Source organism: Eubalaena glacialis, chromosome 13 (genome assembly GCF_028564815.1).
Source record: "Eubalaena glacialis isolate mEubGla1 chromosome 13, mEubGla1.1.hap2.+ XY, whole genome shotgun sequence".
Taxonomy (NCBI): domain Eukaryota; kingdom Metazoa; phylum Chordata; class Mammalia; order Artiodactyla; family Balaenidae; genus Eubalaena; species Eubalaena glacialis.
Genome location: NC_083728.1, coordinates 91,202,083 through 91,217,584, shown reverse-complemented (window position 1 = coordinate 91,217,584; position 15,502 = coordinate 91,202,083). Strand labels below are relative to the sequence as shown.

Genomic DNA, 15,502 nt, shown 5'->3' with positions numbered 1-15,502 from the left:
GCAATAGTAAGTTAGGATTATACTAAAAGTTTATTGATTAAAGTGACTAATTTGTTTTAAATCTACACCTGAAAGAAATACAGAAGTTCTGGGGAGAGGCTTGACAGTTCACTCCTTTCCCTCCCTTGTCCATCTCCAGCATTTACTTTGATAGAGGAACACAGTTTTTCACAAGGCAAAGAATATTAGATCCACGTTCACGGTATTCAGTGAGAAAATCTGGAAGCCGTTTCACTTAATAGAATATATATTCTACGTTATACAGTAATGCTTGAACAACACTGTTCCTTTCATAACAAACTATATTTGTCCTGTCTTTCTGTTTTTCCTGGTAATATGGTTTCAAATACTGTAGTATTTTTTTCTGTGATTCATATTCTAAAAGTGTGAATGTTTTATTTGGGGTTTTTTTGTTTTGTTTTGTTTTTACCGTTTGTTTTTGTTTGTTTGTTTTTTAAACTAGAATTGGGGAAAAGGCATCAAGAAAAGCTGGTCCCCGTCGTCTCCTTCTTCCTGGCTGGTTAGTTCCAATCCTGGTTTCTGAAAGTAACACTTTGGAAGGCTTATCTTGAGGAATTTTTGGTTTTTTGATATCGAAGTTAAGAAGCTAATAGAAGTGCAGAGTATCACTTGGATCTTCAACAGAAATATCAGGGACTTAAGTACTTGCAGGGGACCCCACTCAGCTTGTGGAAGTCATTGATTGGGCAATGTCTACATCGTTTAGAAACTACATTTCTAAAAGAAATAGAATAAGGACAGGGACTTGACTTCCGAAGTCTTCTGTTTGTAGCATTGATGTTGTTAGTGTCTAAAAGTTATGGGCATAGAGACAGTAAGGCATTGGTCTGAATTGATTGCTTTCTTGCACCGGGTTTCTTCTAAGGTTACAGCAACTGTCCTGGAAGGTCACTTCTCTCCTTTTCCCTCATCAGTAAATCGAGGGGCTTGGAAGTAAGGATTCTTCCACCTTAAAGTTCTAGGTTGTTCTGCCTGCCGTGTGGAGGATGTGTTTTGAGGAAGCAGGGCAGTCACTGGGGAGGGTATTGTCCAGCGGCAGTGGCCAGTAGAAAGGAGACTGGTGAGCCATCAGGATTTGGTGTGACCCATGGGACGTGCATGATGCACTTAAGGGAGAAGTTAAGGTTACTCCCAAGTCTCCAGCCTAGATTCTAGATGCGCAGTGACAGCACATTATGGGAAAAAGATCAGAGGGGGATTCAGTTTAGGGAGAAAGATGAACTCTGCTTTGGATATCACTGAGTTTGAAAGGCCTTAGGGATGTCCAGATGGAGGTCTGGGATGGCCATGAGCTTACTGAGTAGGGCCCCAGGGCCGGCCAGGTCTCAGCAGCAGTTCAGGTGGCTTCCTTTTTATGGGTGCAACTGTTTCCACTTCACCCTATCCTCGAGTATGGCTCTTTGATGAAGATGATGAAAAGGGAAAACATTAATGGGCTGATCATGGGTAAGAGGGTAAAAAAAAGGGAGTTAAGAAAATGATTTTTTTTCTGTTAAAATGTTTTTAATATTTATAAAATGTTCTCTTAAAAATTTTTTTTTGTTTTTTAATGGAAATCACTGTCTTTTAGATACTGAGCACTCAAGCTTAAATTCAGTGACAGAGACTTGCAGTTAAAGATGGTGGATTAAACACAAGCATTTAGTTTGGCTCCCTCTCAGAACCCTAATAAAATGTCAGTCAATGAAATATCAAAAAGATACTTAAAAAGGCTTAAACCCATAGAACGAGGAGACACTAGCAACAAAATTTTGGAAGCCAGCAAGTGGTAAAGGAAAGTGGATCCTCCATTGCTAGTGGGGAAAGCAGAGAACCAACCTACTTGAAACCACGAATCCCCCAAAGGCTCAGGATGGGCGGTCTCGGGAGCTCTGCAGTGGAGCGAAGTCGCGTGTGGCGAAGATCAAGAGGACTGGCCCAGAGTATGTTTCAGAAGCAGTCACTGTTCCTACCTGGTGAAGGACTTGGGCCTTGTCTCCAGAGGGTACAGCAGGGTCTCTGGATTTTGACACCATGCACAGTTGAAGGCAGGGATATGGTAGTGAAGTGGGGGATTGAGTAAATATATGCTTTTTTCTGTTATTGCTGGGTTTTCCCTTTGTCAATAAAAGATCCCATTACCTTAAAAAACAAAAAAACAAACCTTACCATATAAACACTTAATGGGGAGTGAGATTATTTATTACGGGAGTCTCATGCTTATGTGTTACTGTACTTCTCCCATTAATATATCATATGGTCAGGCAAATCATGAGATGTTATTAAAAGCAGAATCTCCAAAGAGGGGTGTGTGAACCTGACCGTTGATATTCGAGATGTAAATATCAAACCTATTTGTATTTCATATCATCCTTTAAAAATGTCTGCCTTTATTGATAAAGTATATGCTCACACTATACCACATGTACATATCAAAAAATACTTGGTGTATTTTTGCTTACATTTCCTAGTGATTGGGGTGCGCAAGTAGGAAGCCATGCGATTAAGACTCTAGCAAAGGTATTTAATATCCTAAATCAGTTTCTGAATATCTGGAAGAACATCAGAGAGCTAATATTTGATCAGTTTTAACAAATTCTGCCCGTTTGGAGCACAGCCAAAATCCTGGGTGTGTCAAAATCCAGGTCCTCATTAATTAATTCAAGCTCATTAATTTTGCCTATAGAAAAAGCCCTCTCTAAGCTTATTTTATATATAAAACTAATAAGCTTGGTGACTTGGTTTCCAAGTCAACAAATTTGAAAGCAGGAGGGGCTGCTAATGCTAGCAGGATGCTTGGGGAGCCGTGACAGCTGTCAGCAAAACGGAAGGTAGAGGGTATTTTATAGCCCAGCACGGCACACTGCTGCTTGATGTAGGCGCATAGCACCCTCAGCTCCTTGTTAGGGTCTGAGAGCGCCTCTTGGTTATGGTAGTAAAGTTGTTTCACGATGTGAGTCCAGTCACATGGTGAGGATTTGCCGTCCCATACGGAAAACTGTATGAGGGCGACTTTTATTTAAATCAGAAATGGTGGGATATAAGGTTTTGGTGCTTAAAATAGCAACCCTTAGTTATCTGGAAAACATTTTCCTGAACATCAATTTTCCAGAAGTTATGAATTTTTGAGATTTTGTTTTATTTGTAGTTTTCTTGGATAGTCTTGTGTTTTTGTTGGCTCCTTATTGCTTTTCAAAAAATTTACAGGACAATGCCTAATTACTTCATTGATGTGATTAATTCAATATAGTGAAGCATTTTTGTAGAGAAAAATTATATAAACTGGTAGGAGTGCCATTTCTGTTTATACTTCTAGGATGAACCAGTTGCAATTTCAGTGTTTAGTAGTGCTTATAGGAGCTCTGTTCCTGGAATGTATTTCTTCTACGTAAGTGTGAAAGAGGTTGGAAAGCTCAAGTTTCTAATAGATGAAATGGTCATTAAAATAGCCCTAATTTTTTATCTTGACATACACGTACTCATCATATGAAATGTCAGTCTTCATTATTTCTAGGCTTCTGGTTTACCTTCTGTTTCCACTTGTTCTCCCAGACATTAAATACCAGAATGATCCCAGGATCTGATTCTTCGCATGTCCCACCACTTCTTGCTTTATTCTCTATCCTCTCTGTTTCAGAAAGCCGCGCTTGCTTCTTTTTACAACCCCCCTTGGTCAGTTACGTTCTGGACAGTAGTAATCTTCTATGAGGAAACACTTCATTTAGCGTCACAGCTCTCCTACGCTAGGGATCTGGAGAGCTCAGAGTTCCCTCCAAGCCTCTTAGCAAAAGCAGCAGTGTTGGGTGATGAATATGGAATCTTACACACAAGGCCAACTATGTTACGTAGTCTTGCCATTCCAGGCTCTGAGTTAGCTCTTTAGTCTGTTTGATTTCCATCCTACTGCTGAGCCATACATAACATAAGTGACTGAGCTGCATTTGTTATGGCCTTGCTGCAGTGCAGAAAGACACAATCATCCGCCAAAGGTGTAAATATCTTTGTTTAATATTTACAATGTTATCCTAACTTTTGGACTCTCCCGTACACCAGGCATGTATATCAGATCACCTGAGAAACCGCACTGTGTTTTGAGGGGATCATTAATTTAGGGCTGATTACTTTTATTTGTATGTCAAACTTATCTTTAAAGTTTTATAGATTTTCAATAAGAACATTGTCTATCTTTATTTATTGACATTCACCTTTTCCTGGCTGTGAGGTGTGGCATCTTCCGCGCCACTCTCTTTTCTGCTCTGCCACCGCTCACCTGGTACAAACTACATGAACTTATTTGTGCTAATTATGGGTAGAGATGATGGTGACTGTTTGGTAACATGGAGCTAGTTTGTGCGTTATCACTGTCTACACGTATCAGCTCTTATTTCTGAATTTGGCTTTTTTGCAGGTCTCTAGCTGTTGGTAGTAAATCCGGTTATAAATTTTTCTCCCTTTCTTCTGTGGATAAACTGGAACAGATCTATGAATGCAGTAAGTGTTTGCTTTATTTTTCCCCCTTCTTAAAATAGACAAGTTATACTTGAATTAGGTTGCATTCTTAAATTCACACATTATGGTTAAAATCCAAATACCCCTTGACTAATAATCTTCTTTCACCTTAGTCTTACTGAGAGGTGATGGCTAGGACTGAACGATTATGTGTTCTCCCCGATCTTTTTCTGTGCATTTGCATACTTATAAATGTACATGTAGAAATACTTTATGGGTTACCATTTCCAATACATGATACCATACTATATGCATTATTCTATAATTTCTCCCCTTTTTTAATGTCATTTAAACCACTTAGATTTCTGTCATAGAGGGCTTCCAGAATTTGAAAAGTTTACATCCCCCAGGAGTGATTTATTTTCTCTATTTGGCATTTTATGGTGTTTGAGTGGCTGTGTGTCAGATACCTGTGGGGTTGCAAGAGGGCCGTGAGCTTCGATACCTTGCTAAGTCACCTACTGTGACTTTACATAGATCGCTTCATGGACCTCAGTTTCTTTGTTTTTCGTGTGTGTGTGTGTGTGTGTGTGTGTGTGTGTGTGTGTGCGAGAGAGAGAGAGAGAGAGAGAGAGAGAGAGCGCGAGAGTACTTGCTGAATAAATAGTAAGTAGTAGGTACAGACCCTCCCGCAGTGAGAATAGGATGGAAAGCTTTGACTCTCTGCACATACATCTTTTTTTTTCATTGCTGTCGTTGTAAGAAGCAGTACAGATCCCTGTACCCTTCTCCTAGTTTCCCCCAGTGGTAACGTTTCGCGGAAGTGCAGTACAGTATCACAGCCATGAAGGCTACATGGATGTAGTCCACCTGTGTGTGTGAAGTTCTGTACAGTCCGAACACCCATCCAGCTTCCCGTGTCCACCACAGTGAAGACACTGGGCCGTCTGACACCGCAGGGTCCTTCCTGTTGCCCTTGTAACCACACCTGCCTCCCCTCCCCCACTGCCACCCCACCGTCCCTAATCCCTGGCAGCCACTGATCTGTTCTCTGGTTCCAGAATATTGTCTTTTCACAAATGTTACATAAATAGAAGTATGTAACCTTTTGAGATGGGCTGTTTTCGCTCAGCATCTTTCCCTAGAAATTCACCCAAGTTGCCGGGTGTCAGTAGCGCCGTCTTTTCTGTTGCTAAAGCTGGTTCCACGTGCGGACGCAGCCCAGCTGTTTGACCCTCACCCGGCGAAGCACATCTGGGCTGATTCCAGATTTGGGCTGTTAAAAATATAGCTGCTGTGTATGGGGTTTTGTGTGGATGTAACTTTTCACTTCTGGGATTAATGTCTAAGTGTAATTGCTGGGTTGTGTGTGTGGTGTTTTGTCTTTGTCTTTTTTAAGTGCTGAACTGTTTTACAGGGTGGCTGTACCATTTTACATCCCCACCAGTAGTGTATGAGTGAGCCAGTTCCTCAGAATCCTTGCCAGCATTTGGTGTTACCAGTGTTTTTTCCTTTAGCCGTTCTTATGGATGTGTGCAGTGCTATCTCGTGGTTTTACTTTGTAATTCCCTAATGGCTAATGATGTTGAACATTTTTTCATGTGCTTATTTGCCATTCTCTTCAGTGAAATGTCTGTTCATGTTTTGGCCCACTTTTTAATTGGATTACTTGGAGTTTTTTAATGTTGAGTTTTGAGAGTTCTTTATATATTCTAGATACTAGTCCTTTGTCATATACGTGGTTTGTAAATATTTTCTCTGTACATAATGATAGCCCTGAAGCCTGCCTGTGGCGTGATCTAATTAAGAATTCTTGTTACGGAGGATTGAGGAGGTCAGTATTCTTGTAATTAGTCACACTGGGGTATGGATTCAAGGAGAGATTTAATATTTATCATTTTAATTATCTACGTGAGCATGCAGTTTGGGGGAATTGAGTTTTCTCCTTATTACTGATGCCAGTATCTCCTTCCTGAATGTTCCACTCTTATGAACTTTGCTTTAACTGTGGTTTGGTGTTCCATTTTGGAATTCTCCTTTGCCTGTTAATATCTCTTAAGAAGGGGGAGTTTCAGTGAGTTGATATGAAGAGACATCTCATATTCATTTCTGGTTCCATTCACTCCGTAAATATTTATTGAGGACCTGCTATGTGCCAGCCCTGTTCTGGCTGTGGAGACACAGTGGTGACAAAGTTTCTGCTCTCATGACACTTATGTTTAAATGGAGGCAGACAAACAACAAGGAAATACATTTGTGTCGGATGTTAGGCTGGGGACACAGTGTGGAGCGAACACAGATATAAATACCGCCCCCCACCCTTCCTGCATTAACATAAGGTGAGGACCCAGGAGAAAAGTCCTTTCTTTGTGCCCAGTACTTGTAGTTGCAGAGTTCTTGTGGCCCCCTGGGGCTCAGAGGCTCGCCAGGCTCCCTCCAGGCCTTGGCCTCCCCTCTCCAGGTCCGCCCTCTGGTGTCCCTCACCTCCATCAGCAGATGGTGTCTGACAGTCCCCACCAAGCCCCCTGTTTGTTGCCGCCCCTGAAGGCCAGCACCCGGGCCCTTTACGGGGAGATGGCTGGAAGCGGGATTCTTACAGTAAGTGTCCCTAACTCACGGTTCCTGCCTTAGAGTTTACGCCTTTTTTGTCCTCAGACTTGCCTCCTGATGCTTACTAAATCTTCTAAAAAAGCCTTTCTCCTAGCGTGTAGCTGGAAGGGGTGATCTGGGTGATAAAATCTCTCTGAACTGGGGTGCTTGCTTATCTCCAGACGGTGCTTCTGGAGTCCCCAGACTGGCTGCCTTCACTTGATCGCACATAGCATTGTTTCCTGTAGGGAGTTCCTTCAAAGAAGGGTCGCCTGATCTCTGGAAACAGGATTCCATCGGGCTTTTATGAATGACTGAAACATTTGTTAAATCTACATGCCCATGAGCGCCTGAATCGTGCTGTTAAATTGTTGCTGTGGTGATTAGGGTCGACTGGTTTGACAACCACAGAATGGAGACCCAGTGCTTAGATAGGGTATCAGAATACCAAAACCTTGTCTTGACACCTTCTCAGTTTGAATCAGTTCAGTGACTAATTTGTTTCCTTGAAGTTTATCAAGTGGGTTTTGGTGCCTCATTTTTCAGAGGTTTTTGATGGAACAAAATGTGATGCCTTGATAGCATCATGAAAGAGTGGGTGTTTACTGACCAGCATGTTGAGGTGGTGTATAGATTTCTTTGTTGTTCTTAGTGAGCTTCGGCCCTTAAAATAGGTGGGAATGGACAGAGAGCTCTTTCAGGGTTAGCACGTGACACCGAAGCTGCGAAACTCTTTTGCCCCTAGAACATCATTAAGTAGATAGAACGGCTCTTAGAAAACAGGTTAGCTACTGAGTTAAGATCACTTTCCGGTATTTTCCTACATGGAGGTTCTAGCAGAGTAGTACTGAACGCCTCCATGTTCAGCCCGGCTCAGTTGGCTTGCCCCCTCGTGACTCTTGACTGTCCCTTGTACCGTCAGGTCTTTGCTGTCAGTCCCTGCTGCTGGTACAGAAAGAATGAGCCAGAGCTGGTCTTGGGAGAAGCAAGATTGACAGCTATTTGTTCTGTTTCTTTTACTTAACAAACAAAAAACCTTTGCCCAGCAGCATTGGAAGATTTTTGTTTTTCAACTCTCTGTATTATAGTTTCAAACGTAAGGAAAGTAGCAGGAACTCCCATGTGTGCTTTGCCCCCTGTGTGTGCCCTGTTTGTTTTATCATTCTCTTTCCCTCTCTGTGTGTCCTTTTAAATTTATTTGAAGGTATGTAAAGTGCAACTATGTGCTCTCTGTTCCCTGAAACATTACTGAAACGAAATCCTACCCTGTTAGGCAATATAAATAAAGGTGGTAGTTTTATTACTTGTAAAATATCACAGAAGTTCAGAAGGAAAAGTTGGCCTTTTCAGATTCTACATCGTGTGTCATCTTTGCGTTTTATGCTTCTGAGCTAGGAAATCATACCTCACAAAGCATTTAGTTCTGAAACTCAGCATAAGCAGGCTGGCCGGCTAGGTTCTGATTCGGCAGACCTTGCGCTGGCTGTAACATTCACCTGAGTGAGATTTACGTAATGGATCTTCCAGGGGAGAAATCCAGTAGCCTCTCTTCTTGACTCTGTTGTGATGGAAGATCGGGTGGGCTGTACACGTGCGTCTCTTCAGAGCCCCGGGCGTCCGCAGACACGCCTGGTTGGGGAGTGTGCCGTGTTAGTTCATGGCTTTGTCCCTCCCCTCTTCCCACCATGGGAAGTTTTATCGTCGCTGGCTCTGAACAGCACCAGCAGAAGCAAAACAACATTCTTTCTTTTTTCTTTTATTTTTGGTTGCGTTGGGTCTTCGTTGCTGCGTGCGGGCTTTCTCTAGTTGCGGCGAGCGGGGGCTACTCTTCGTGGTGGTGCGGTGGCTTCTCTTGTTGCACAGCACGGGCTCTAGGCACGCGGGCTTCAGTAGTTGTGGCACAGGGGCTCAGCAGTTGTGGCACACGGGCTCTAGAGCGCAGGCTCAGTAGTTGTGGCGCACGGGCTTACTTACTACGCGGCATGTGGGATCTTCCCGGCCCAGGGCTGGAACCTGTGTGCCCTGCATTGGCAGGCGGATTCTCAACCACTGCGCCACCAGGGAAGTCTCAACAACATTCTTTCCTAAATGAAGTAGTTTCTTAAATTAAATTTTGGATAGGCACTCTCTAGGAAGAAAGTGTGGCAGAAACTGTGGCCGAGGCCACATCGAAGGGCCGTGGAAGCAAAGGCCTTAGACACTGGTGGCCGCTGGGGTTTGCGCTCAGGCTTTCTCCGTGGTTGCCCTGCGTGCGACCGCCCTGCATCTTTTCACTTGTGCACCCTGCTCCTCAGTCACCAGCCTGATTCCTGTGCGCTGGTATTTCACGGGAGGGCTGAGCTGTGCGCGCCTCAGTTTGGTGGAAAGTGACCGCTCTGGGTCTGTGGGTTCTGTGGATGCTTGTTTTTAAGGGTGCTCTGGGGAGTGAGGTGTACCGTAACAACGGTAAAGAGCTGGAAACAATGCAGCAGAAGAGTAACAAACCTAAACCACTAGCAATGTGTAAAAGTAGGTTTCCTTATGAAGGCGTATTCCTGAAAAGATCTAAGCACATTGCTTCCTCGGGCTTAAGGGGTCTCTGAGGTGAATCCTGTTGGTTGTTTTTTACTTAAGTAGTGACAAAAATGCGGTAACTCCGGGGTGACCGGCAGTTCATCTGCCTTTTGCAGGCAGCCTCAGCTGTTTTCTGGTTCCTGTCTCCTTTGGACATCTGCTGGAAGTTGCAGGTATTTCCCAGAGAAAACCCAATATTTAGTGTATGATTTCGGCAGTTTGAGAGACCCCTGGAAGCCTGTGTGTGTTCCCGGGTCCAGGGCCGCGTGGTCTTGGAGGGGATCACGGTGGAGGGCCCTCTATCACTCATGTGCTCATAGGAGCACAGCTTGATGTTTCAGGGCCCTGCTGCCCTGTCCTTCATACATCAGATCTCAATATATTGGCCAGAATTCAAATTCATTCCGTTGTCTGCCTGTGTGGGTTATTTTTTTTTAATAGCTTTTTTGAGATGTAATTTGGACGCCATAAAAAGCACCTGTTTAAAGTGTACAATTCAGTGGGTTCCAATATATTTACTGAGTTGTGCAGCCTACCTTAAGCTAATTTTAAAACATTTGTATCACTCCCCAAAGAGCCCCTCAGTCCATTAGCAGGGCGACTGCATCCCGCCCCCACCCCCTCAGCCCTTGGCCACCACTAACCTCCTTTCTCCCACTGTCCATTCGCTGCTCTGGACGTTTCAGGTAAATGGAGTCACGGGTGACTGGCTTCCTTCTCTTGGAATGTGCTCAGGGGTCACCATGTTGGAGCATGGATGAGCACTTCCTTCCTTTTTGTTGCTCATTGGTATTACGGCGTGTGGACATTCCATGTTTTGTCAATGGACGCTTGGGTTGTTTCCCCTTTTTGGCTGTTGTAAATAGTGCTGCTGTGCATGTTTGTGTTATCGTGTGGACGTGTGTTTTCATTTCTCTTTGAGTAGATAGATACTGTAGGAGTGGAATTGCTGGTAGTCATTTGCTTTTTTTTCTTGATTGCTTTTTTTTTCCCCTTTGCCTGCTCTCCTGTTGGATTATTTGTCTCTTACAGATTTAAAGCAAATTAGCCATTTGGTGTGGGTTGCTGATATTTCTTCTGGGTTGTTTGCTCTTTAACCTTGCTCATGGTCTCTTTGCCATTCTGACGTCTTGACTTTCTGTATATTCAGATGTATCCATCTCTTCTCGTAAGGCTTCTGAGCACTAGGAAGGCTCTTCCTGTTCCGGGGGTGCATGAATAGTCTCTCGTGTCATCTTCTGGTTCTTTGGGTTTGTGTTTTACGTTAAATACTTGTCTACTTGCAATTGATTTTGATGTAAGAAATTTTCCACTTTACTCATGAGCTGGAAAATACATTTTTGCTATGTGTTGATCTATTTAGAGGGGCTTACTGAAGTATTTAGGGGTGAAATGTCAAGATGATGCGCCTCTCTGAAACTTCAGCAAAGAAAAAGATAGCGGAAGCTAAATGGCAGAAAGATAACATTTGTGAAATCCAGGTGATGCAGGTCTATGGCGGTTCATTATAATGTTCTCTTTTATGAATGTTTGCAGCTAAAAACAGCTTTGCTGCCTCCACACCACACTTCCCCTGTTGTTAAAATTCTAAAAGGAGTCTCTTCTGCCTGTTTTCATTAAAGTTTAAAAAAAGAAATTTCAAACTTATAGTTGGATGGCAACACCCTAAACCCATTTTCTTTACTTTCTCTACACCTGGTTTAAGCAAATGAACGATACATCCCTTTTCTTTTTCCACCATTTTATTAATGGAAATTTTCAAACACACAGAAAAGTTGAAAGTATTTTACAGCCAGTACCCATGTACCCAGCATTTAGAGTCTATTGTTAGCACTTTACCATACTTACCCATCTCTCCATCCATCTGTCCATCTATCCATCCATCCATCCATCCTATTTTTTGTGTCTGCATTTCTAAGTACCTTGCAGACATCAGTACACATTCCCTGAAATACCATACCATGAATATTAGTAACTAGCGTTGTTTTCATTTTTTCCTTTTGAGGTAATATTTACATACAGTGGAATGCACAGATCTTAAGTCAACATTCTGTGTTCTGACAAATGCACAGACATCTGTGTAACCTGAACTCCTATCAAGGTTTACCATCACTCCAGAAAGTTCCCTCATACCCCTTCCCCCATTACTCCCAGCTCCCTTCCACCTGCCAAGAGGCAAGCAGTTAGTTTCGCCTGTTCTGCATCATATAAATGCAGCATATGCCCTCTTAGTAAGGTTTCTTTTGCTCAGAGGAATGTTTTTGAGGTTTGTCCATATTGTTGCATCTCCGTTGTCCAATATATGAATATACTACTGACTGTATATTCATTCTCCTATTGAGGGGAACCTGGGCTTTTTCCAGTTTTTAGCTATTACTTATTTACTACGAATAAAGCTGCTGTGAACATTCTTGTAGAAATCTTTTTGTGGACACATGTTATCATTTGTCTTAGGTAAATAGGAGTGGAACCTGTGTTTCGTTTTACAGGAAACTCTCAGGTCCTCCTAGTGGCTGTCCGTTGTGCATATCCACCAGTGCTGTGTGACGGTCCGGTGGCTCTGCGTTCTCACCAGCGTTTGGCAATATCGGGCTTTTTCATTTTGGGCGTTCTGATGTGTGTCTAATAATATCTCATTGTGGTTTTAGTTTAAATTCCCCCAATGGCTAATGATGTTGGACACATTGATGTCCTTGTTGGCCCTCTGTGTATCGTTTGTGAAATATCTGTTCAGATCTTTCGTCCCTTTTAAAATTTGATTGTTTTGTCTTTTTATTGTCGAGTTGTCAGAGTTCTTTAGATATTCTGGATACCAGACCTTTGTCACATACGTTTTGTAAATATTTTTTCCCAGTCTGTGGCTTGACTTGTCTTTTGAGCAAATATTTTGAATTTTGATGAAGTCTGATTTATTTTTTTCATTTACGATTTTTGCCTTTTCTGTCCTAAGAAACCTTTGCCTACTGTCAAGTCATAAAGATCTTTTCCTGTGTTTTCTTTGAAAGCTTCATAGTTTCAGCTTTTATGTTTAGCTCAGTGGTTCCTTCTCAGATTAATTCTGGTGTGTGGTATGAGCTATGAGTCACGTTAAGCTTCTCCTTAGGAATTCTTGCTCCACCATTTGTCGAAAAGATTGTTCTTCCCTCACTGAACTGCTCTGGTGCCTAATAACAGTCCTATAAGTGTGAGTCTGTCCCTGCTCTTCATTCTCTTCTGTTGGTCTGTTTGTTAGTCTTTATGTCGGAAACATACTGTCTTGTTTCCTGTCACTTTGTTTGTATACTGAGGTTTGAAGTCACGTGATGTGTAGGCCCTTCAACTTTGTTCTTTTTCAAGATAGCCTTGGATATTCTAGATCCTTTGCCTTTCTGACTTTAAAATCAGCTTGTCAGTGTCTACAAAAAAAGTCTGCTGGGATTGTGATTGGGGTTGCGTTGGACCTAGATGTCAGTTGTGTGAGAATTGGTATCTTAACATATAATGTTGAGTATTCCAGTCTGTGAACGTGGTATATCTCTCCATTTATGAAGCTCTTCCTTAATTTCTTTTAGTAATATTCTGTGGGTTTTGGTATGGAGGTCTTACATCTTTTGTTAAATTTTGTCCTGATGTTTTGGTTTTTGAGAGTGTTGTAAATGGAATTTCTTCGTTTTACTTCCCAGTTGTTTGCTAAGAGTGTATAAAAATATGGTTGATTCTTGTATTCTAACCTTGTATCCTGTGACTTTGCTAAGTTCGTTCATTACCTTTAATAGTTGCTTAGTAGGTTCCATGAGCTTGCAGAGTAGTAGTTTGCTGCCTTCCTTTCTGGTCCTTGTGCCTTTGGTGTCTTCCTGCCTGTGGCCATCTGCCAGCTTCCAGTCCGGAGTGAGGAGGGGGCAGCCCTGCCCTGTTTCCAGTCTTAAAAGGAAGAGAGTCCAGTATTAAGTCCACCATGAAGTGTGGTGCTAGCTGTGACATTTTTCACAGAAGTCCTTTATTGATTGAAGAAGTTTCTTCTGATCCTTAGGTTTCTGAGTTTTTACTGTGAATAGGCAGTGAATATTCTCGTGCTTCTTCTGCATCGCTTGCATTGATATGATTTTCCTCTGACTGGTTGAATTTTAATTGATTGCCGCAGCCTCAGCGGGAGACTGACAGTGCCTGCTGATGATCCGACATTTTTCTAATTACTGTTTGCTTACCCTGTGAGGGGATTGTTCATACTGTCCTCCCTCATTAAACCTCCCGCCTCTGTGCCCCTCAGAGCTGATAACCGCTCGCATGCCTCAAGGAGAAACGGATGCTTTCAGCGTGGAACTCCCTAGTATTTCCTCCCTCAGATGACCGCCCCCCTCACCCCGATCTGTGCCATCTTCTCATCTCCCTCCTTTCAAATGGGGAAAAGGGGGGTACCTGTCTATTGAAACCAGTCCTGCTGGCTCTCATGCCTTCCAGTTTCTCAGACGTCATCCTGTCTCTACTGCGTTGTTTGTCTCTCCATCAGTGCCTCTAGTTGCTCATTTATCTCAAGACAGGCACTTTCTTTGGCCGTACGTGTCCCACACGTGACCATCCATCCCTCCCCCATCTCTGCACCTCCTCGTTACACGGCTTCTCCTGCCAGCTGCGAGAGTTCTTTGTCCACTTCCTCACTCACCTCCCTGTCACATTTTGTTCTGCCTCCCCATCAGAATCTGCCGGGGTCTCCGGACGGCGTCCGTGTTACCAGATTCAGTGTGCCAGCCAGCGTCAGACCCGTTAGGGGGCAGTGTGCCCAGGCAGACACACTCCTGTCCTTGGAAGCTGGGCCTGGGCGGGGGTGGGAGGGTCACCACTGCTGAGCCGGCGTCCGGGTTCCCAGGGATGACAGGACAGCACTGCGTGAGAAGTGCAGGGTGCCATCCATCAGGGCCGTGTGCCTCCAAACCGTCGTCAGATCCTGAGAGAGTGAGGTGACTCGGAGGTGGGAGCCTGAAGGGTGAGACGCCGGGCAGGATGGGCCTGAGCCTCGTGGGAGCAAGCGTGGCTGTGGAGACGGCCCTCCCTGCCCCTCCCAGCCCACGGGCCCAGCCTCTCCCAGCCACGGGCCCAGCCCCTCCCAGCCACGGGTCCTGCCCCTCCCAGCCACGGGCCCAGCCTCTCCCGGCCCTCGGGCCCAGCCTCTCCCAGCCACGGGCCCAGCCTCTCCCGGCCCACGGGCCCAGCCTCTCCCAGCCACGGGCACAGCCCCTCCCGGCCCTCGGGTCCTGCTCAGGTTGCGCTTAGGTCTCCCCGTCGGCTTCCTGCGGGAAAGGGGCTGACGGGAGAAGGTGAGGATCTGGGCCCGAGGGAGGTTATCTTTACTGCACATCATTGCTGTTCTGGGTGGCGGTTGGTCTCTCCCGAGTCGGGTCGGCCTGATGTTGGAACACTGCCTGTGCAGGTGCTGGAGTCGAATCAGCCGATGAAAACAGGCCGAGGCCGCGTCCCTCTGTGCTGGAGGTCACGCATGGTTGTGCCCTTCAGTCCAGGGTCAGATCCTGGAAGGGGTAGGCAACTCCCCTGAGATGCTGCCGGGCAGACAAGCTTCAGGCTTGTGTGGCTCTTTTTGAAGGAAGGTTAGTTTGTAGCTGCAGGCAAGAGAAGTGATTCTCATTTGTGTAAAAGCAGCTATGATTAAACTACTGTAAAGAGCTTGGAATCATGCACTTGATTTTATTGCCTATTCCAGTCTATGTAATAGCGATATCTTAATTGTTTCCCACAAACGTGAGTCGCGTCACTTTGGATATGACTCTTGGCTGACACCCAGTAGTTGGGCCCTGTGCTGAGCACGTTGGGCTGTCAAACCCATGTTGAGATGACTGATACCACGCGTTTTCCTAGAACAGTTTGTGTCTTTCTTCGGGGACCTTTAGAGCGCACTTGCTCACTGTAGTAGTTTGGTTTC

General features: G+C 44.3%; 1 protein-coding gene across 1 annotated transcript in view; it reads left to right on the top strand.

Annotated features, from left to right (window-relative positions):
• WIPI2 (WD repeat domain, phosphoinositide interacting 2) overlaps nt 1-15,502 on the top strand; it is a 30,483-nt gene that overhangs the window by 2,054 nt on the left and 12,927 nt on the right. Inside the window, exon 2 of the mRNA XM_061207751.1 lies at nt 4,409-4,491. Within this exon, the coding sequence (XP_061063734.1) occupies nt 4,409-4,491 (83 nt within the window). The remainder of the gene's footprint in view (nt 1-4,408; nt 4,492-15,502) is intronic.